Here is a 22684-nt window from a genome sequence, read left to right as displayed (position 1 = left end):
AGTTTTGTGTTGTAGCGGGCCAACGTAGCACGGTGGCCAGTACATCAAAAGATTGTGTTGCACAGTGACAGATGGCGAAGCTACACAAGCAAACATGGCAAGGCAAAGGCTGTGTGATGTAGTCAGGCCAGAGCAATAGAGCAATAGTCTCTGTGCTCATGGCCATGTGTCGAGAGCTCTGCGCTATTGACCATGATAAAATTGTGTCTCATTATTACGTTAGTGCGCATTCATGACATCAGGAAATTTTTTGTCAAGAGCGCAGGTTCATGCAAAATTCAAATATTCACCCAAAAGCGCATCGCATCGCGGTCCCAAAATGGCCCCAAAAATAGTTCTGCGATTGGTTACACCTAAGAAAATGTTGACCCCTTGGTTCTTTCGTTGAAGGGGATGTCCATATGTGGTCCAGAGTGCTGCCGCCATTAATATTTTCAATTCATTCAAGAAATTACAATTTATGGCATGCTCCAAGAGTTTTAATATGTTTTCTAACTAGGTGTGTTCGATTTATGGAGAAAACATTGTTATCATATAATGATAGCAACATACACAATATAGTAATGAATGTATTTGGAAAAGCATTGTGCTTTAAGTAAATAGTTAAAAACTTATATATTATACTATTTCTTTTGTCGCCTTACTCCATGCAAAGGTGGCTCACCTTTTAGAGAATTAGAGCAGCTTCTTTAGAGCTGATAGGCTCCTTGCTTTACAGCCATGCAAAGGAGGCTTGCTATTTAGAGCCATGGAGCTACAAGGTGGCTTGCATTTTAGAGCCAAGATGGCTCTATTACTTAGCCAGTCGATGATATCATCGACCGGCTTCATGCAAAAGCCATGCAAAGCATAACAAAGGCACCTATTATAAGCCAGTCAATGATATCATCAATGTGGCAAGCGTTGGGTCGATGATATCCTTGATTGGCTTGCAAAGCATGGCAAAAGCCATGCAAAGTCACCTATTATAAGCTAGTTGATGATATCATTAATCTCGGTGGGTTGATGATATCATCGATTAGCTTGCAAAGCATGGCAAAGCCAGTTGATGATATCATCGACTTGGCGAGCACCAGGTCGATGATATCATCAATCGGCTTTCTTCTTCTAAGCCAGTCGATGATATCATCGACCTAGCGAGTGTTGGGTTGATGATATCATTGACTAGCTTGCATACTCATGCTCCTCTCTATAGCCAGTCAATGATATCATCAACCTGTGAGTGTCGGGTTGATGATATCATAATGAACCGATCGAGCGACAGAAGCATATACATGTTGAAGATATACAACATTGTTTGTTACAAAATTACCCTTTCGAAAAGGGTGATACAAAATCGCTCAAACGAGCCAATATACAAAAGCATATACATGGCAAAGTATATGCAAAGTACTACTACTACTACTGCTGCTGCTGGTGCTGTTGCTCATTCGAATCATCGTCCTCATCCTTGTCTTGCTGGCCTGATCCTTGGCCCTTGTGAGCTGCGCTTGGATCCTTGGCTCTCGTGAGCTGCGCCTGATCCCTGGCCCTCGTCGAAGCTATGTAAGCCTATTCCCTCATCATCACCGTTCACCTCCGCTGATGGGATGCTCGAGCTTTGATTCTAAAAGTGAGATTATAAGTAGAAGTAGACTTATACTGTGTGAGCAGCCACCTCAGCCCAATCGAGCATCGCTCCCATTGCCTCCTATTCAATAAACCACGGCTTTATTCCTATGCGAAATGCGCATCTCGTCTCTGTGTCTGTAGGAAGGTGACCCATCGCAACTTGCTATGGGCCCAATTTAAAGTGCATGCAATATGTAGTAAAACAAATAGAACAATACATTAAATGAGAAGAAGTAGACTTACCACGGTTGCCTCGAACACCAACCGTTCGCCTGCACCAAAGTGTGAAGTACCTACAGCATCCAGTCGTCTCCTCTGACCCTCCTTTGACCCTCAAACATTTCAGGATGGTCCCTGTTCTGCTTCTTGAAAAACTTCCAATCAGCTTTGTCTGCCCAGCTGGGTTTAGCCCTCCCCTTTGCGATGAAAGTACGCAAGGTTGACCTACGATGCTTCAAGACCAAACCCATGCGCTCTCGCATGTAATTCTCATTGAACTCCCAATTTGGGGGGTTAGGGTATTTTGCTTTCAATTCATCGATGACTGCCTGCTTCTTTTGGTCATCTTAATACCGCCAGCCAGTAGCTATGCCACTAGATTGCTTAAAGAGACTCACCTTCTTGAAAAACTTCTTTTCACACAAGCAGAGAGGGAGAAGGGTGGAGAGGGAGCACAAGTGTTAGGAGAGGGGCTGGGTAGAGGTGAGGAGTAGAGAATAGAGAGGAGAAAAGCGAGGTCGTTGAATATAAGGTGGGAGGAGAGATTTTTGCTTTTCTCGCAATAGAGATGTCAAAGATAGCATCGCACGGGGTTTTTGGTTTAAGCCCCTAGTGTCGCTATATAGCGACGTTGGTTAGTTGTTATATAGCAACATTTATATCAAAAAATGTTGCTATATGGCAACGGAATAGGGCAAAGCATCGCTATATAGCGACGGTCCATGGCACTTATTGTTAAAAGAGAGAAAAGAGGCTCATGGGTGGCTATTTTTTGGATCTTAATAGATTTCCTTGCAGCTCATGTTGTGATTTTGAAAGTGTGTAGATGGAAGGGACAAGTGGAAGCTCATCAGATGATGTGCCAATGCCCAAGAGCAGAGAGTGGCTTATGGAGAGGTTGTATTATCATTGCACTCATTGCAAGCGAGAAGTACGACATCAACATCGTATTATCATGTGCCACTTGCGGATGTATGGGGAGGAGCCTGAACCAATATCCACCGTTGGTGTCTCAACACTCATTTTTATTTGCACCCTTGTTTTTTACATCAATTCCCAAACAATACATGTATATTTACTTTTTTTTCTTACATTTTCAACTTTCATGTGAAAATAGATGCATTAAGAAAAGCTATAGAATCAGCCTCCATGCCCACGGGGGAGAGGACACCCACCTCGAGTTCCACGGCAAAGAGGCCTTCTACATCTAGGAAGAGGCCCTCCTCATCAAGGGCAAAGAGGCCCTCCTCTAGTGAGAGGAGATACAACTAAGGACTGTGGCACTTTGGGAAATAAGAAAGTTTAAAAAATCTATTGCTCTCCTCATCCCAATAGCAAGCTTCATAAGGGTGGTATGCAAGGTCATGCAGGACCTCAACAATAGTCCCATGTCCCGGTATTACAGTTGACCAAGATTGATTGCCAACCACAAATTGACACACTTGGACATTGTCAAATGGGAATTAGCACAAAGATATCTGAGATTTGGGCTGGTGATGGATCATTGGTAAGTCAATGCTATTTGATTGGATGGTTAATATTGGATACCATTATGACATGAAACCTTGAGACAAGATCTTATATTTACATGAAATCTTGAAACAAGATGAGGAGGGTGGCGAGGGTGCGCATATACCTTCACACTTTGAGCAAGACTATAGTCTCTCGGATGATGATGAGGGTATGGTGGACATGATGGATTCTATTTTTAGGGGCACTACATCACATATACACGTGATGTTAGAGTTTGAGGTCAAAATGCGAGAGTTGCAATCAACATAGTTGTACAAGTGTGCTAGGATGTCTAAACTACGGGCTTGTCTCTCAATCTTGAATCTGCAAGCAAACTATGGGTGGTTGGATATAAGTATCTTGGCCTTAATGAGGTATAGTTCCCGCATTAATTTGACTTATTATTTGGATATCGTTTGTTTTGAGAATCATCATGTATGTTTGAGAATCATCATTATTTGAAGCCTATGTATGTTTGAATTGTGACTCTCTTTTATCATTCTCTCTTTTATCCTCTCTTTTTGTCTCTTTTCTCCTCTCTTTCTCTCTCTTATCTCCTCTTTTCGTCTCTTTTCCTCTCTTTTCTCCTCTGTTTCCTTCTCTTTTTTTCTCTTTTATCCCCACCTTTTCTCTTTTCACTTTCTCTATTTTTCTCTCTTATCTCCTCTCTTTTTTTGTCTTTTTTCTCCTCTCTTTTCTCCTTTTTCTCCTCTCTTTTTCTCTCTCTTTTCTTCTCTTTTTTCCCATGTGAAGCTTCAATAGCCTACCATTGAGCAAACAAATACAGACTAATGTCACTCTAATTCAAAGAATGTAGGAGTTTGTAAATGTTTGCTCAATGTCAAGCTGTAGGATTCTAAGCTTGCTCAATGTCTTACAGGTATTATAAGGTGTAGGATTAGTGACATGACTTCTTTGTTACTTTGAGGATCCTCATTATTCGAAGCCTTTTTTTTTATAATTATGATAGGTTGCTCCAGAAGATGTTGCTTGCACCAACTACCATGCCCGCATCAAGAGATGAAGCGAAGAAGATGCTAACAATGGTGGGTATGGATTATGATACCATCCATGTTTGCCATAATGATTGTATTTTCTTTTGTCGTGAGCATGGAGATTTGGCTAGTTGTTCAAAGTGTGGGGAACAACGATATAGACATGACTTGTAGAGTGAGTAGATACCGGTAAAGGTCTTGAGACACTTTCCCATCATTATAAGAATACAACACATGTTCTGATGCAAATCCATAGTGGACTTGATAACATGTCATGCATCTCATCGGTCCACTGATGACACATTGAGGATTCTCGCAAATTGTGTAGCTTTGCAAGGGAGCCACACAACTTACATCTTGGGCTCACCATGGATGGTTCTTTTGGGTTATGCTCGACATCTTGGTCGACATGGCCCATAGCCTTGGTGAATTACAATATCCCACCATGGCTAACAATAAAGAAGGGACACCTCATGCTTGCACTACTTGTGCCAGGGAAGTACAAGGCCAAAAATATAGATGTATGCATGGCACCTTTGATAGAGGAGTTACAGATCTTATGGAGAGGAGTGCGAGTCTTTGATATTTCTAGAGCTCCTAAACATAGCAATGATATTTTTGTCAGGGGTATCTTGATGTGGACCATGCATGACTACCCAGGATATGGAGAGTGCGTAGGTACATGGTTGTGTCTTTACATGTATAATATAGGATTATGCTTTTATGACTCTCTTTCACATGCATGTCTTATACTAGCACATTCATGCACACGTGCAAGACTTGTTACAAGTGGGTACCATGCTTGTCCTATTTGTGGACCAGGTTTGAAATCACTTGCACGATACTCCAAACATATGAGGAAAAATGTTTATGAAGGTCATGCTCGATACCTTCCACTGGACCATCTCACGTGGAGGTCAGCTTGATCCACCACCACCATATTTGAAGGCAAGTGACTGGATTCAGGCTTGGAGGGCAAATGGAGAGGAACCTCCTCGTGGTATGAAGAGGCTATCAATCTTTCACGAGCTTCCTTATTGGGGTCAGTTACAAATCAATCATCTCTTGGATCCCTTGCATATCTTCAAGAATGTGAATGTGGGGGCTACTATTTGGGCACACTTGGTTGGTTCCAAAGACTCGAGAGGAGTGCGAGAAGACTCACGTGCTATGAATAGGATGTCTCATTTGTGGCCCCAAGTGCATGCTTCAGTAAAAGTTATCCTCCCGAAAGCAACATGGATTCTCTCTACAAGAGAGGAGGCAACAATCAAGGCAAACATTGCCTCTTTTCAAACACCCACAGGGTACATGGATTGCTTGAAAGGAGCATTTTCAAATTACAATAAGCTTAGTGGGCTCAAGTCCCATGATTGTAATTATGATTATGTTATATTATTGACATGACTTCTTTGTTGCTTTGATAGTTCATCCTCCCAATTACAATAAAAGAGTGCTTACAAGAAGATGTTAGAAATGCTATATTCAAGATCAGTGGTATTGTGAGGTATGCTTACTATCAAATCGCATTGATTGCATTTTCTTCAATTTAGGCTGAATAATTTGTAGACTTATTATGAATATATCTTACATGAGCATGTGAAATAGGTGGATATCTCAAAAAGAGATCTCCATATTGAGCATCGAGAAGGCTAGGGTGGAATCCATCGAAGTTGTATGCTTGCTTGAGAAGCACTTTCCCTTGAGCATTATGACAACTCAAGTGCACTTGCTTGTGCACATAGTTGATGAGGTGGCCATTGCAGGTACCCATCCATAGTCGATGGATGTTTTTTCTTGAGCGGTTGATGAAAACTTTGAAGGGATTTATAAGACAAAGAGCAAGACCAGAAGCAAGCATGGCAGAGGGATGGCTTATGCAAGAGTCATTAGTATATATCACGAAGTTTCTTGCATCCACGGATCCCGATATGCTGCAAGCTTGGCATAACAAGGAGGATGATCGCATCGTTGGCGAGGTTCCCCGAGGAAAAGGAATTAAAAGAAAGATGAGCGAAGAGTAAATGGAGAAATTCAATGAGTTTTGTATCCTCAATAGCAAGGAGATGCAGTTCAGTGGATTGAGAGATATGAAGTGGCCAAAGCAGAAAGAATAAATGCAAGGACGAGATTCAGAGTAATGTACAGGCGATCACAACCATATCCATGGGATCTCGCCCTTCTCCCCACTCACATGTCACTTGATTGGCTACAATTAGCTCTACGTAAAGCCGAATGCGATGAGAGACAATAAATGAGTGCGAGCGAGAGTTATCATCCGGATATATGATGCATGTAAGTTTCTTACCTCTTGACGTAATTAAGTAATTATTTGTGACAATATACGCCATAAAATATATGCATCTTCATTGTTTTAATGATGCTCTTTTACAGTACAAAAAGTATAGTGCATTATGGTCATATGGATGACATTTTCACGTGGAACGCATCGATTCAAAGAGAGTCACATATAATTGTGGAGTCATGGTTACTTCACACAAGATAGGTGAGCAAGTGCTTCGGATACCAATCTTCTCTCCTCACAATTGGATTATTGTGGAACCATATGCGAAATCTATGAAATTAATTTCAGATGATTTAGTATTTTAATTCTTGATGTAAAATGGTTTAGAACTATTTACAATGGTCCCCATGCAATAGTGAGAATAGACAGTAGCGGTTTCTTTGCAATAAACTCCACCAAACTTTGGACCGATGAAAGTGATACTTTTGTTCTTCTTGAGCACTATGACCAAGTGCATACTAATGATTTAATTGATCGAAGCTTTTGTTTTTAAAGATCCATTCATACATGTACTTAAGAATAACTTCATATATATAATTGATGACATTTGGCACCCATCTTCAATATAGGTGGTTTTTCATCCGGATCGTTTTGATCCAAGATGGTGGTACGTGATCCAAGTTGCACCACGAAGTAAGCAAATTTTTGAAGATAGAGATGTGGATATGGAGATGCCACTACAAATGCTGGATCCAGTTGATCCAAATGGATCTAGTGAAGAAGATGAAGATCACAATATGAGCCAAGAGGAAGATGCGCATAATGACATCGTACGAGCGGAAGATAGAGATCATGATATTGAGGAAGAAGATGATGATCATCAAGAATCGCCACACTTTATTAAAGAGATGATGAAGTACTCTTAGGTGAACATACGATGCTAGAGTACGATGATGATATAGGAGATCAACTCGGTATAGAGTTAGAGATAGACTTGTTTGGTGCATTAGACTTGGCTCAGGATGTGAAGCCGTTGATGTAAATGCTCTTCATTGATTTTTTTCATCTCTAACTTGGACATGAATATATGAGCTTCTAAGACTTGATGTACGTGCTCTTGTACTTTTATTCTCTCAAAGGATCAAACATGTATGAAAATGAAAAAAAAAATTCATTGGGAAAAACTATCTTTTAAGGTCAGTATGGAAAAAAAAACTCTCTGTAAAATGTCGCTATAGGAAATTGTCTCAGTGTCGCTATATAACGACCATTACCAATTCGATAAGCCTTGCTATATAGCAACTTTAGGCAAGCATCGCTATATAGCGACGTTTGCCTAAAGTTGCTATATAGTGACCCTTAACGAAGCCTGCTTCCAATATCGACGATTAACGCCCTGCACACACTAAATGTCGATACTTGAGCATCGCAATAGGATCTATGTGTAGTAGTGTCTGATACCAATGTTACATTAAAGGAGGGCTACTTGATTCACCACCTAGCCATGGCTTCATGAGAACTACCACTCATATGAACCTGCATGTCCTGTTGTCCTCTGATACCTTCTTTCTTTCCAAGATCATCTCTCCTTCCAAGAAGCCTCCCTTGAACCCAACACTTGCCAAGTGTCTCTTTGTTTGGTGCCACGTGTCCCACTAGGAAGCTTAGAGAGGGCTCCCCTATTGCACCCCTCATTTATGCTTAAGCCTAAGGCTAAACCCAAGCCTTCGTAGCCACACCAATAAGAAAGTGTTCTCAAGCCCTCTTGGTCTCCTGCCTCACCATAACCAGGCCTTGATTATGGCTGACATAACAGCTGCTCCCTCACAATCTATACATTAGGGTGTACTCGGGCTAGTGCAGCCCATTATATTGGTGTATGATCGAGCAGTTAAAGCCTTCAACTATTCTATCAAAGAGTTCTCCCAATGCCAGAACAACATTTTCCAGACGGTGTTGATCATGCTTGGATTTGCCAATTGCCCAAGCCTACACTGCCCGAGCTCCCTTCTTATTACTCCAAAATTTGGAGCTCAAGAAGCTTATTAGTAGCCATGTTACAAAGGCAATGACAATGCAAAATAATGTATGGGACTTATGTAAGGAAGCAGGCACTAAGTGGTAGGAGAAGGTGGCCCAGGTACCCAACGCTACACCATAAATTTTGCAACACGACTAGAGATCACCGAGCTGCATGAAGATCCAATGGTTGAAGCGTGGACTATGGATTGGCTCACCAACATTGAGCCACATGAAGATCTATGGCCACCTCAAGGGTGACAGAATTTTGAAGCCAAGCACCCAACTTTTCCTCCCCAAGCTTCTACAATAGATGACATTGGCCCTTCAAGTCAACCAGCTCACCCGCATCCTCCATTTCGACAAAAGCACCATCATCATTTGAGCAACATGGCTTCAACCTACAGCCTCAGCATTTGAGCAATAACTAGTCCTTGCCAATTCATGAGGACATGGCTAATGGTAGTGGAGGCAAAATTTTAGACCTCGGGTTAGGCTAACATGGAGCCATAGGATGAAGAGCAGTCACTGGGTACAGACCTCGGAAGCAGTGGAGTCCTAATTGAGCATCGTTTTATAGGGAGGTGTAGAGGATTGTGGCATCCCCACCAATCAATAGTAATGGCATGACACACCGAGCGCTTCTACACCTAGAAGGCAGTTTTGTGTAGGTAGATGATGCGGTTGTGACAGACTGAGAAGAGAACAAAAGAGTAGTGTGTCGAGCTCTCTTCCTCTAACTTGAGCTTGCTTGGATAGGAGTGACTGAGTGATCATTGCATGACGAGGTGTCTTGGTTGTACATAGATCAATACAAGTTGATTATGTTTGTCCATACCTTTGTCTTTGTCTCGTCTTTGTTGATGAATTGCACTCAGTGTTCTCTTTAAGTGTGTATAAGTTGGTATTCTCCTATCACCGTATAGGTCCATGCAAGAGTTAGCCTCGAACTCTGAGTGTTAATGTTGTCATATGTTCTATCACCCAAGCACATCATACTTAGGGCTATAAGAGAGGGCATCTTCACCAAGCACAACACCTGGTTGGGTGTACACTACCCACCTTTTCCAAGTTAGCCATGGGTGAGGGGACCGAACCGTCAAGAGCAACCACAAGGAAAGGGTGGTGATGAGTAGAGGTGAGGGGTTAAGGGAGCAGCCAGAAAGGGCGAGGGGGAGGTGGAGTGCAAGTGGGGGTGGGGGGGTGGGGGGGGTTAAGCGAGTAGCTATTCACAGTGGTGAAAGGTTGAGGGAGTTGCCATGAAGAGAGGGGAGGTGACAAAGTAGCCATTGCGAGAAAAGTGGAGGTGAGGTGTTGAGGGAGCAGCCACCACGAGGAGAGAGAGCAGCATCGAGGAGGGGAGGTGAGGGGGTTGAGAGAGTATTTGCAGGGATAGGGGAGGGCAAGGGGGTTGAGGGAGTAGCTACAAGGAGAGGGGAGAGCAAGGTGGAGCAAAGTTAAGGGGGGATGAGCTAGCAACTGTTGTGCAAGAGATTGTGAGGGTCATCAAGGGAGAGACACTAGGGGGAGAGTAGGGGGATTGTAAAGCTGAGGGGATACCTAGGAAGAGAGGAGATAAGGTAGAGAGGGGTAGAGATGAGGCAAGTACCATTGTACTTAAGGCAAAACAAGAGAGGTAAGAGGTACAGAGGGGAAGAGAGGAGGCTAATCGACATTGTGTTAAGGTAAAAACAAGAGAGGTCAGAGGTATGATGATCTTTAAGATCATCAAGGATAGAAAATGACTAGACAACATAGATTGTCTACTTAGTACGTCAATATGGCATATATGCTAATGGCTCCTTTGTTTTAAAATCTAAAACTTTTACTCAATTAATCCATTTGGCCTCGGATCAACACAAACAATTAATAATTTTGCAAAGAAAATTTAGATTACACAAAAGAATCATTTTCTTTTATTCCAGATATGTAGCAAGTATTACATCATTGCAAAATTTCCATGAGTCGCTAAAGTGACAAGTACAAAAAAAAGCATAAAGAAGATGTTCTTTTACACTATATAAATTCCGTTTATCCCTATTGTAACTAGAGGAATGTAGTTGGGTGGAACTTGTCTAATTGTACTGCTCATACATCCACTTTTGATAGGGCTACTTGTGGTTCTTTTCCAAGTTCTCCCTGGATGATAATTTGCACTCTTCTCTGGCTAAACATCAACATTCACAATGCAAGGAATTTTCACAATGATAAAGGGTGACACGACAAGGGAAACTTCAAAGTATCTTGATGTAGGATCAAGTACACCTTTCACATGTAAGTCCAATTGGGGATAACCAGCTAGCATTGCTTCCATTGCAAAGAAAATAGCACATATATCCTTTGCAATAGTAAGTGACAAGGGAGCCACCATGGCTTTCGAGAGGAGTTCGCATGGATCAATTTCATACCCCGCCCATGAAACAAAATCACCCACTTTGTAGCATTTTCAATAAACACCTACTAAAAGCCACTCCAAGTCTACAACCTAGCTTGAACTTCCAAAACATGAAGCATCTATCAAACACGTTTTCCCTGTTGAGGCACAACTTATCCTCACAATTGTCTACAACATACCTTACATAAAGCTCCACTTGTCTGCAATCTTGGGAACTCACACTCTTTGACACATACTTGAAGTGTGGAAAACTTGCATCCTTCATGCAATAACCTAGCATACCATGAAAGGTATGCATGTTTCTTTGCTTCAAGGCCCTGCACATTACCACACCCCCAATTAGGCTCTTTTGTCCCATCCAATGTAGCACTGAATTAGCTTATTCATGGACATGATACCCTTTGCCATCACATGAACAACCATCTGTAAATGCAAATGATGCAATGCGCCACCTCTTTCCACCAAACATTGACCAGTTTCATTTGCAAAACTGTATTCACATGTTCAATACAACACACCAAAGTGTTACCATTGTTATCATCATCAATTGCTCAAGAAGACTCATTAGCTCCTTCAGCTTGTAAGGAACTTTGTCGAATGTAGATCTTAGAACAAAAAACATCTGATATATCTGCAATGACCAATGTGTACTCATTCTTTGGAACTATCTTTGACAATTCATTTTGCAATCACCATTGACCACACAGTAAAAATTATGTGTATGGTTCTCTCCCCACTGACATATCATCATTAAGAGTGATAGTTTATTGTCATGTTTGATAGTATTTTTCTTTGATAGCCCGATCAATGAGTTGCTTGAAACTAGCAGGCATCATGGTACTCTCAGATCCCTTCTTGCCTCGTTTCTTAAAAAATATTGTCAAAATATAAGTTTAATGTTTTTACGCATCAAGAAATCTTAAGTTCCAAAAACAATTATCATTATCATATGCATTAGAGATCTCTAGATACAACTCTACCAAGCACAGACTTAATAAGAGTCTCATCCTTTATTCCTTACATACTCTTCCATGTTGTGGCCCAAATCTCCTTAGGTAAAGCCTTCATCACCAGGTTGTCCTTCTTGCTTCCTTTAGGCAATAATTTCTTTTGCCCTTTGATTTCAAAATTTTCCCACTTTGTGAAAATTGCATTTATCATATCCCATACCTCACCACTCCGCAAAGCAATCTGGAAAATCCCATCCCATGCTCTGAAGCTATCATTGGGCCTTGATGGATCTTTAATGGTTACAAAAACCTCAGTCTCATTCAACATAGCCAACCAAAACTCAGGAGTGATTAAAGTACGATCTTCTTTAAGTTTTATAAAAAAATAATTGTGATAAAACCGCACCCTTTCAATCCATGACATGGATTTTTTATAGTCATTGTGATCGAAGGCCAACAAGTTTGCCTCCTCAGTAGGCAAGCCAGCATATACATTGCAATTACCTGTCTTGTAAAATTGATTATGAGGAAACTCAACATTAAGTTGCCGCTTTACTTCTGCTGAATCGAAGCATCCAAGGACATAATAGTAATAATTATTGGCTTTTCAACAATCAAAAGAATCCTTGTTGGGACAATTGATCAGATCCACCATTACAATGAACTTGAGAACTTGTGCATGTGGATTCTCCTTCATCCTTGTCTTCAAGTTCTCAATGTGTAAAGGTTGAATTATACATACCTCTAAAGGGCGAAGGCCAGTGCTAGGATCCATAGGAGGTCTAAGAACATGATCAACATGCAAGAAAAATGTTTGGTGATCTACAAGGTTATCTCATTGCACCTTTGCATGAACTTTGTTTTGATATGTATTTGAAGTACCATCTCCTATTTCTACTCTAGGTAATTGTAGGTCACTACCCTTTTTAATTTCGATGACATCCCCTATTTGTCTCTTCTCTTTTCTTTCCTTTGATTCCTTTCCTGATTTACTTTGTTTTCTTTTTTACCAATAGCAAGAGTCTCCACTACAACTTCTTCATCTGAATCATTTGAAGGAATCATACTTGCACCCTTTATTAGTTTTTTATGTGAGGATGGATCACTTAAACCATGCCTTCCCAAGGGTGCACTTAAACCATGAGAGCTTGGATAAGAAGGGACTCTAAATCCATGTGAACCAAAAGAAACAAGAGCTCTTAATCCATGACTGCTTGTGCCAAATATTTCAACTTCATGAATAGAATATCCTTTTCCTTTTGACACAAAAGACCCCACTCCTTTGATTGAGGATGTTGCAATATCCTCTTCAAAATCCTCCTCATGCTCCTCCGAAGAACTCCCACAAGTAGATACCTCCATCTCTTCAATTGTATCATCCACCTCCACAATTTGATTGGTCAAGTGGTGAATAAGATCCTGAACACATAGAATTAAATTGAATCACTCATTGTTTTGAAGGAAATCTACACAAAAAGAAGAAATAGATAATTAGGTTTGGAAAATAACTAACCTTTCCTTCCACCTTGATTGTTTTTCAATTGTTCTGCTATAGTAGGTGGAGTCAAAGCTTTGTAAGAAAACTTGTCCTCTAAGATGACATAAACAAGAGGTCTCTTGTTGTTATCAAGCCCTAGCATTTCAACTTCTCCAATATTTGACTCACTTTTGGCTACGTCTTTGATCTTTATAATTCGCTTGAAAATAGATCTTCCATTGGGAAGGGTCTTTGTAAGCATCAATGTCATCTCTTCGGTATCAGGATCAACTTTGATGGACCATTTCAAATATTGAACTTTCTGCCCTTCAGCATTGTCCCATAATTTTTGAAGATGCAAATATTTATCATCACCACAAGTAGGAACATCATAAATTTGTTGAAGAAGTTGCACACTTGGATTTGAATCTTTGCCAATTTTCTTTGATTCCTTGGTATCTTTCTTTGTCAGCTTTACCTTCTTGCTTTTGGATGGAGCATCCTCTTTGGAGGGCTTTCCAAAGTTATGGATCTCTCTAAAAGTTTGTTTGTTCGACATAACTACAAAACAAAAGAAGAAATTTGAAATATTTCAAATATGTTAGAACAAAATTTCATAAATAAAGAAGGAGAAACAAATTAAAGCTAGCATTAAATTCACACAAAGGATTTGATAGAAAACACATTCAAAATACATACAAAATATATTACAAATACATAAGAAAACTTTACTATGAAAAAGCAACTCATGTTGCTCATTATTAGAATGTGGATTTAAATTTCTATTTGAAATAATTTGAAATATGTTTCTACACCTAATGGTTTTGGTCAAATTTAAATTCCTATTCAAAAAAATTTAAAATATGTTTTTAAACCTAATGGTTTTAGTCAAAATTGAACAACAAAACACAAAAAATTTAGTTTAACCTAAATTTCAATAGTACAATGAATATGCAAAAAACTACAAGTTTTAAGGTTTAACTCTGACTAAACCTAACAAAATTTCTTCTAAAAGCTTGCAAATTCTACCCTTATAGAGGTAAAATTTCCTAAATATTTATGTTGGGAACATTTTGGAGCTACCTAAGGTGGCTAAATCTTGTTAGAGCTAAGGTAGCTAAGACATATGCTTTTGCATACAAGTGAGCTAGCTAAGGTGGCTAAGGCTAGAGCTATCTAAGGCGGCTAAGGTAGATGCTTTTGCATGCAAGTGAGAAGCGACTAAGAGCAAGCAGCAGTGAGCTAGCATGGGTGAGGCAAGCAAGCAAGCAAGCGATAGTGAGCTAGCATGGGCGAAGCAAGCAAGCAAGCAAGGGGCAGCAACCAAGCTAGTAGCAAGCAAGCGTGCAACGAGTAGCAAGCAATTGTACACCTTGCATGGCTTAGCACAAGAAATCTGATCGGAGCGATTTTGTATCACCCTTTCCACAAGGGAAATTTTGTAATAAAAAACTTTTTTTGTAATTACTAAATAAAAAACATTAGTGGGGCAAAACAGGGCTTGCTGTGGCCCTGTTTAGCCCCACTAATGTTTTTTTTAAGCTTTTGTTAATCGTCACTATATAGTGACGTTTACCAGTGTCGCTATATAGCAACGTTTACTAGCGATGCTTATATAGCGACCTTTCTTTTTTGACACTTACAGTGATGTTAATAATGACCTTTGCGCCCGTTTATTAAAAAAATGTGTGTAAAAAATGTCGATATTTTCGACGGAAAAGGGCCTATGCCTTGTAGTGAGAGCACAGTGGATACATTCTAGGAATGAGAATTCAGTTGCGTAGGTTTATCTTCTTTGGTTAGATTGATCACCTTGGTGTCGCCAACAGGAAATAGGTATAACTTTGTGCTAAGGTCACAAAAACATCTCAAAGGAAGTTTAAGGAGTGGATGGTCGTCTGAGTGCATAGAGCAGGTATATATAAAAACATATGTTTTGCATGGGTTGGCCTGAGAAGCTTAAGTCGTGAACCAAGAAGGTCTTGAGGAGATTAAGTGAGATAACACAAGAGCTTATAAAGGTTATGACCATCTGTAGACCAATCTACTAAAAACTCTAGAGAAGCTTGCAACAACAAAGAATAAGCTAGTTCGTGAAGATGAGTGTAGAAGAGGAAATGATATATTTTCACGTGAAACGGGCCTTCGGCATCCACCACAAACACCTCAAGTGTTACTAAGCCTCTATGGTATTTCTTGATGCCATAACTCTCTTCCCCATTGCTGCTATTGGAGCTCCATTCATCGCTTTCACTTTAAGATGAGCGTGGGTTTTGTGCTGACTCTCAACGAGGGAACTCCTAAGCATACGCTATCATACTCATAGCGAGAAACAACAACTACTAATGGTCCCATAAGAAGAAAACTCCCTATGGCCTCATATACACCAACTGTTGAGTGTCTCCTAATCTACGTAGCATTAATCTGAGGTGACACGACATGAGCTGTTGATTTGCCTGATGAAAAGAAGGAAAGAGAAGTGCCTACCTTCAATGACTTACAATTGATGTTTTGACATCAGACGATCTACACATGAAGACCAAACTCAAAGCTTTGTAAAAGCCAAATCTAATGGTTAGAAGAGAGCCTTGTGTGAGCCGCCGCCATCGTCGCATGAGGCATTTAAGTACACTGACCATCGCAAACCTCTAGCTTCCCATATCCATTGGATCAAATAGAATCCAACGGATCATATATGATCCATTGAGAAACATCTCACTCTTACCATGTAAATTCAATGTATAACTTGGGGTGGGACCATTTTTTTCCATCAATGAGGGAGAGAAATTCCTCCATGTTTTTAATGCTCCAGCCTCCTCATTGGCCTACAACTTAATCCAAATTCTTAAGGGCCCAATGCAAGAGCCCTTTTTGAGCCCAAAATTCCCCTAATGAGGAGTCAAGGCTTCCTCATGTGAATAAGACAAATTGAAAGAGGGCCAAGCACGAGTTCTATGATCTCTAGAGAAGTGGAACAGGTAGTGGAACATGTAAAGGAGAGATGCTTCACATCTTAGGAGTGGTTGCAAGAAAGGAATCTCGACATGGGTGGGAAGTATGTGTGCTATGTAGCTCTTTTTTAATTTTTAGTTTGGTTTGAATACAATGTTTTGCCCATTGACCTTCATTTGAAGTTTTTAATTTGGGCTCACAGGCACTCCAAGATTAGGCAATTTCTTACAAAGGAGGAGTATGCCTATATTAATGGGGCTTATTGGACAGCAACACCAACGATTCTATACTTAGCAAAATATATTTCCAATATATTTTTTGCCACAATATGCATTAAAAGAAGCCAATACCTTGTAGTGTGACATTCACCACCCACGCACTCTTTTAATGGAGATAAGCTTGGGAAACCCATGTCCAAATACCCCATGGTGATGGGGAACCCAAAACCTACATGTGATAAGAATGCCTAATGGGTAACTTTAACAATCAAATCTTTACCAAACATGCAACACTTTTAACTAAATCAATCCAAATCTACTAACAAAACATTCAAATGAGATACAAACTTGCAATAGAAAAGCAAACTAAAAGAAAATAAAGCAATTTTTTTAGAATATGCAATCAGTATGCTAACCTTAGCCATGACAACATATAGCACTCACAAGCAAGCATGCATATGAAATACCCCTATGTTTTAAAATTTACATGTTTTAATATATTTTTTGATCTCCCTTTAATAAGTGTGCATGTTTTAACGTTGCATTTAGAGAATGTAGTATTTTCATTCTTGATGTAAAATGGACATTTAAATTTACCTACAAGAGTCCCAATGCTAGAATCAAGAAAGATGCCAGTGGCTTTTCGGCCATAGATTCATCCAAACTTTGGCCAAATGAAAGTGATACTATTCTTCTTCTAAAACAATATGAATAAGTGGGAACAAGTAAGTATATAAGATTTAGGCTAGTGATCTCAATTTTAAGCATTTATCATATGTTTATAAGTATCTTAATTGATTGTGATTTTAAACATAGATCATTCTGATCCAAGATGGTGATATGTGGTTCGAGTTGCTTGAAGCAAATAAACTTTTGAAGATAGAGATGTGGATATGGAGATGCCAAATTTGCTTCCCTCATGCTTCCCATTGATGCCTCAGGTGCTACAAAGGACGATGGTGACTTTGACTCATTATCTTTTAAGGAGGCTATAGGTTAGAGAGGCTAGTATTATGGTAGCCCCCCGATATGAAGGTAGGTGTTTCCCCATTTTGTGCATATTTTAACTAAGCAATACCCATAGAAAAAGACGATCTATCAAAATCTCCTTACACATTTTTTGGCTAGAGAGTGCCTTAGTATTGTCCCTCATAGGACCTTAGCATTGGCTCTCATAGTTTTCAATGTTTCACAATATAGAACGTCTAAAATAAAAAGTAATTGGATCCTATTACTACCCAATAAGGCAGATACCTTCAAGTTTGAATTCTAATTTCATTAAGGCAGTTTTTGCCATGGATTAGTGCTAAAAAGATAGGGCTCCATAATACTAGCCCCTCTACCCTAACTAGTACATCTTCTAGTGCATCTACATCATCACCGATCAAAGGAGTTTTAAGATTGATATAGGGATAGAGCCAGAGATAGATTTCCTTTACCATGATTGACTTAGTGGATGGTGTAGCTCCCAATGCAATTGCTATTTCACGAGTTATTTGTTGAATGGAGAGGGCTTTGATCCTTTGCTCTAAAGTGTCCATGTCTAAAGCTAAGCCTAATACATGCTTTAGCAACTACATATATTAAAGACCTTTGGCTTACTCAACTCTTGGGAGTCTTTGGCTTTCATAGACCTATTGTGATAATCAACCTTCAGTCTTGTAAAGGCCAAGAACAATGCTCAGTCTAATCGTACAAGATATGTTGATGTGATGCATTATTTAATCAAGCATCATGATGTTTGGAGAGAAATTGTTACGCTGAAGTATATAATTCTAAAGCCCTCAAATTTGAAGGGTAGCCTAGAATTTTATTTTAAAGGGAAATTTAAGAGTTATCCTTTTTTGTAAGTTACTTTTGAAGAGTGACGTGGCATTTCCTTTGTAATTTTTTCCAAAGCGGTCCTTCTTTTGAAGGCTCATCTCTCTATTTGCCCTTGGGGTAGGGGGAAAACAAGGGTGTTGCAGCCCTCAATTTAAGGGCTGACAAGGCGCTTAATGCCAAATTGGTCTCCTCAACACTACTCATGTATCGTATGTAAATAGAAGGGAGCTCTCTTTTCAACTAAGTGTACCTCTTGGTTCCGTTTTTGTTGTTCGATTATCAATAGTGTAAGTTAAGCTCCATTTCATTCTCTATCTCTCTGCAAACTTAAACCGGATACGTAGAATAATTCCATCACAAAAAGCCAAATGCTTGTCAATATGCAGCGAACTGAGAAGAAAGGTAGTTACAGAGCTAGATGTGCTCGCAAGTATGCAGGTTGCAGTAAGGGATTCAAAGCAACTATTACAGCAATCCAGGTACTATATTCATGACACTTATGGGATCAAGGTTGCAATGCCAGACCGGATGTGTATTCCACTTCCATCAGAGGAAGCCAAGTGCCTCCCACGATGAAATTGTCAGCGGTGAACTGATTTGCATCCACCGTGCTCATGTTGGAGTGAACACCCATCCACTGTACCCTCTGAGTAGTGTTGGAACCTGGGCCTCGATTTTGATACTCGCCATAGTATAGTGTGTCTGCGAAAGGGTTGCTGGAATTCCACGGAAGCCAGCCGGCGGGATGGATCAGATCATCCATGGTTGATTGCAGGAAAACTGTACGTGAGTAGGCTTTCCATGGTCTTCCAAGGTAAGTTGAGACAGGGAAAGTGGCATTCTTGAGCTCTGCATCTGCGGAGAGTGTGCAGTTCTGGAAGGAGAAGCCGCTAATGTCGATCTGCACCTTTCGACCTTGCGCTGTGTAGGTGTTCTGCTGCCCTTGCAACGGCCGGCGAGCGAGGAGCTCGCAGCTTTGGAAGCTGGCGATTGCGTTCCCAAAGATGAAATCGACAGTGCCATAGATCTTGCATAACCTGTAGAATTGCCGGCTTGATAAAGCGTAAAGGGTGTCTTGGTAACCTTCGAAACTGCAGCTGTAGAATACCAAGTAGTCGGCCTCGGCCCTTAGTGCCACTGCCTGGTAGCCACTCGGGCCTGCCGTGTTGCGAAACGTGATGTCTCTAGCTAGAAATCCATTCGCAGAGATCGCTGCAAGATAGTTAGAATTTCAGAGTTCTTGTGAATGAATCCTCTACGAGCCGCATAAATGAATTAATCAGTGGAATGTATCTAGAGAGCATCAACTACAAGCGAAGAAATGCACAGAAATCTCCGACAGATTACCAACAGTTGCCGTTCTCAACGTGTTGTAGAGCCCACTCCCGACATTATTCCCGCCTGTTATGATCGTATACCCGATGCCAGCGCCTAGAAACGTCACGTTTTGTAAATTCTTCGGCACGTTCACGACTTCCTCGTATATTCCTTCTTTGATGTAGACGACGAACCGGGAGGGACGATAAGCAGGAATGTTGTTCAAGGCATCCGTTACGGTCTGGTAATCGCCGGTCCCATCTTGAGCTACGATGAGGTGCGCAAGGACAGAAGGTGTAGGTGCCTGTAGAAGCTGACGATCTTCAGCAGACACCCAATCAGGGAATCCAGCATGTAAAGGTATAAATGGAGAGCCTATGGAGACTCTATATTGATCAGAACCCGGGACTGTATGATGATCATCGCCTCGGTAATGATCGAAGTCCGCTAGAAGACGTCGAAGCCCAGGTCTCCCCGGATCATTGAGATCCAGGGAATTCTCCCAGGCCGAAAGCCTGTTTCCATGCTTGGAGAATTTCTTCAGAAGGTAGAGACTGTTGATTATACCTTGTGATACGTGTTCTTGGCGCTTTTGCACTGCCCTTCCACATTTTCCAGAGCTCACCTGGCTGAAGCCATCAGAACAAGCTGTTTGAAAGCTAAGGGCCGCGCTGAGCCAAACGTTCAAATTCACGAGCGCGTTTCTCTTAGCTGCCAAGTCGGATGTGTCCAGGGTTGACAGGTTGGCGATGGCCGCGGCGAGTTGATTGTTTGCGCTGTCCATCAATAGCGCGCAGTCTTCAAGAGCTTGATGCTCGAGGATAGGAAGATCTTGCTCCCACGAGCAAATCCTTGCAAAAGCATGCGCCTCGCGCACAATTGACAGAGCTATTTTAAACGCGATAGCCACTAGTGCTTGAGGACTGGCGTGGCCAGAACCCGGATACGAAGAGAGGTCCCGTATGCAAGCATCGGGATAAATGGTCGTGTTGCAAATTAAGGCTATGGAGTGTGAGACCGAAGTTGCAGAAGACTGTGCGTGCAAAATAGGCTGGACTTCGACATGGGCTTTGGACGATCGGGCGGTGAAGCCAGGCAATAGGCAGAAAGTAACTGCAAGGACAAGGAGAATGAAGGCAGACACAAACAAGATAATGCGGGTCTTTCTTCCATGGTGCCATGGCACGAGGGACTGGTTTGTGCTAGGAGCTGAGCTGAAGACACCCATAGAGTGTAAAAATGGTGAAGCAATGCAGGCTGGCTGGCTTGCATTGAGAGGTGGAAGGGTCACGGGTGGTTTGTATCGGGTTGGAACTTGCACGAAAGTCGTGATGAGGACTCACGAGGTAAAAAGGCTGCAGAGCCACTACAATCGGGGACGATTCTGTTGTACATATCGACGTTGCTATGAGCTGAGCACGTAAGCTAAAAGTAGGTTATCACATACACATACGCCTGATAACAATGCATGAGCTAAAAGATGCAGATACATGCATGTTCCGAAAATGCCAACTTCAAAGGACACCAGATGAACTGGGAACTATACAACTGAAAGCCTAGGCTCGACGAGCGGTGCTTGAATCTCAGGATTTTAGTGATACCATGGTAGCAATTCCATCCATGCTATGGAGTATACAATTACAAGACTTGATGTTTGGAGCCTCGATACATCTGAAGTAGACGTTGATTCGTAAATGCTGCAATCTCAAGACAAATGATATGAACCGTCCTCCGTGCAGTTGGACTTGCTAATATGCAACCAGGACTCACGAGTGTCTACTGGCCTTCATGTATTGGAAGTTCCACCATGGTGCAATCGCCTCTTGAGGGAAATTCGACACTTCAATAGTCTCTTTCAGTCGGCAACCCACCCGCCTAAAATCTTCAAGTTGAAATGCTCTTGTGCATGAATGCAGCTCAGGATCATATTCATGGTTTGCAGCTGCATCACAACAACAAAATGTCGACGACTTTGGCAGCTGATGCAAAAGTGTGAGCTGGATGTTTGCCATGTGTTGTTGACCGTTTGGGTGGTGATGGTTTGTCGTGGACACAAGTGATCACAAGTCACGGGCAGCCCCCGTACACGTTTGTGTCACGTCCACCTCTGTCGAAATATATACCCGTGTTACTCAAACAATTTTTATGACAAACCATTTTCTAAGAAATTTTGAAGTTTTCGGCTAAACCATATATGAAATATTTAAAAAGGCTTCATAATTCTCTTAGATTTGGAAATTTGATTTTGTATATACTTCGTAGGTTTTTCATCTTTCTCTCTCTCTCTCTCATTCTCTCAAGTAGGTTGGGCCTCTCCCTTCTAAGCTCTATACACACACCCCTTGCCAGGAATCACTGCATAACATGGGCCTTACAAAGCAAAGTTAGCGTGCTTGGCTTATTAAGGCCACAGGTTGGGATCGCATATTCACGTAATCACGTGAATTTTCTTATGATTATGTGTCGTGATGATGTATTTCATGCAATCACGGGGCAGAATCACTCCTTTGCGCTATCAGGTGGCCTTCACCTGGAAACCGGATACATCAACACTACCGATGGTACTGCCATATCGACAATAATAATAACACTACCACCAGTAGAGTTTAACTCAATACTAGTGGAGGTATTGCTAGTACTACCATTGGTATTAGCAATATTCTCGCTTGGAATTGTGAGTCTACTGGTAGTAATCTATATACTATTGTCCGCAAAGTTAGTATTTACCAACGTAATATATAAATAACTGCCAATAATACTATCAGCCCAAGATATATGCCAACCGTCGAGGGCTCATTTTTACTAAAAGTGGATTGAGAAGAGGTTAAAATCCTCCTCTCTCCAAGACTTTGGCCGAGGGGCCGAGTCAAGGAAGCGGTTCCTAGTCCTGTATCCTGAATAGGATGGGATGCTAGTTGGAACCATGACCTAGATCTAGGTTCCCTCGAAT

At 41.1% G+C, this 22684-nt stretch overlaps 1 protein-coding gene across 1 annotated transcript; it reads right to left on the bottom strand.

Annotated features, from left to right (window-relative positions):
* Positions 1 to 18780: 18780 nt before the first annotated feature.
* On the bottom strand, positions 18781 to 21023 carry LOC147898015 (pectinesterase 2-like). The gene is made up of 2 exons (XM_087380310.1): positions 19765 to 21023; positions 18781 to 19629 (listed from the first exon to the last, which is right to left on the bottom strand). Exons 1-2 carry the CDS (start codon positions 20960 to 20962, stop codon positions 18923 to 18925), a joined length of 1905 nt encoding a protein of 634 aa, XP_087236436.1. The 5' UTR covers positions 20963 to 21023; the 3' UTR covers positions 18781 to 18922.
* Positions 21024 to 22684: the final 1661 nt, after the last annotated feature.

Source organism: Dipteris shenzhenensis, chromosome 10 (genome assembly GCF_047967505.1).
Source record: "Dipteris shenzhenensis isolate YYH24624 ecotype China chromosome 10, Dip_SZ_1.0, whole genome shotgun sequence".
NCBI classification, from domain to species: Eukaryota; Viridiplantae; Streptophyta; class Polypodiopsida; order Gleicheniales; family Dipteridaceae; genus Dipteris; species Dipteris shenzhenensis.
This window is presented reverse-complemented; position numbering and strand designations above follow the sequence as displayed.

Coding starts and splice junctions, on each gene's coding strand:
- LOC147898015 (XM_087380310.1), bottom strand. CDS start 20,962: ATGGGTGTCTTCAGCTCAGCTCCTAGCACAAACCAGTCCCTCGTGCCA. Junction 19,630..19,764: donor GTTGAGAACGGCAACTGTTG/GTAATCTGTCGG, acceptor ACTATCTTGCAG/CGATCTCTGCGAATGGATTT.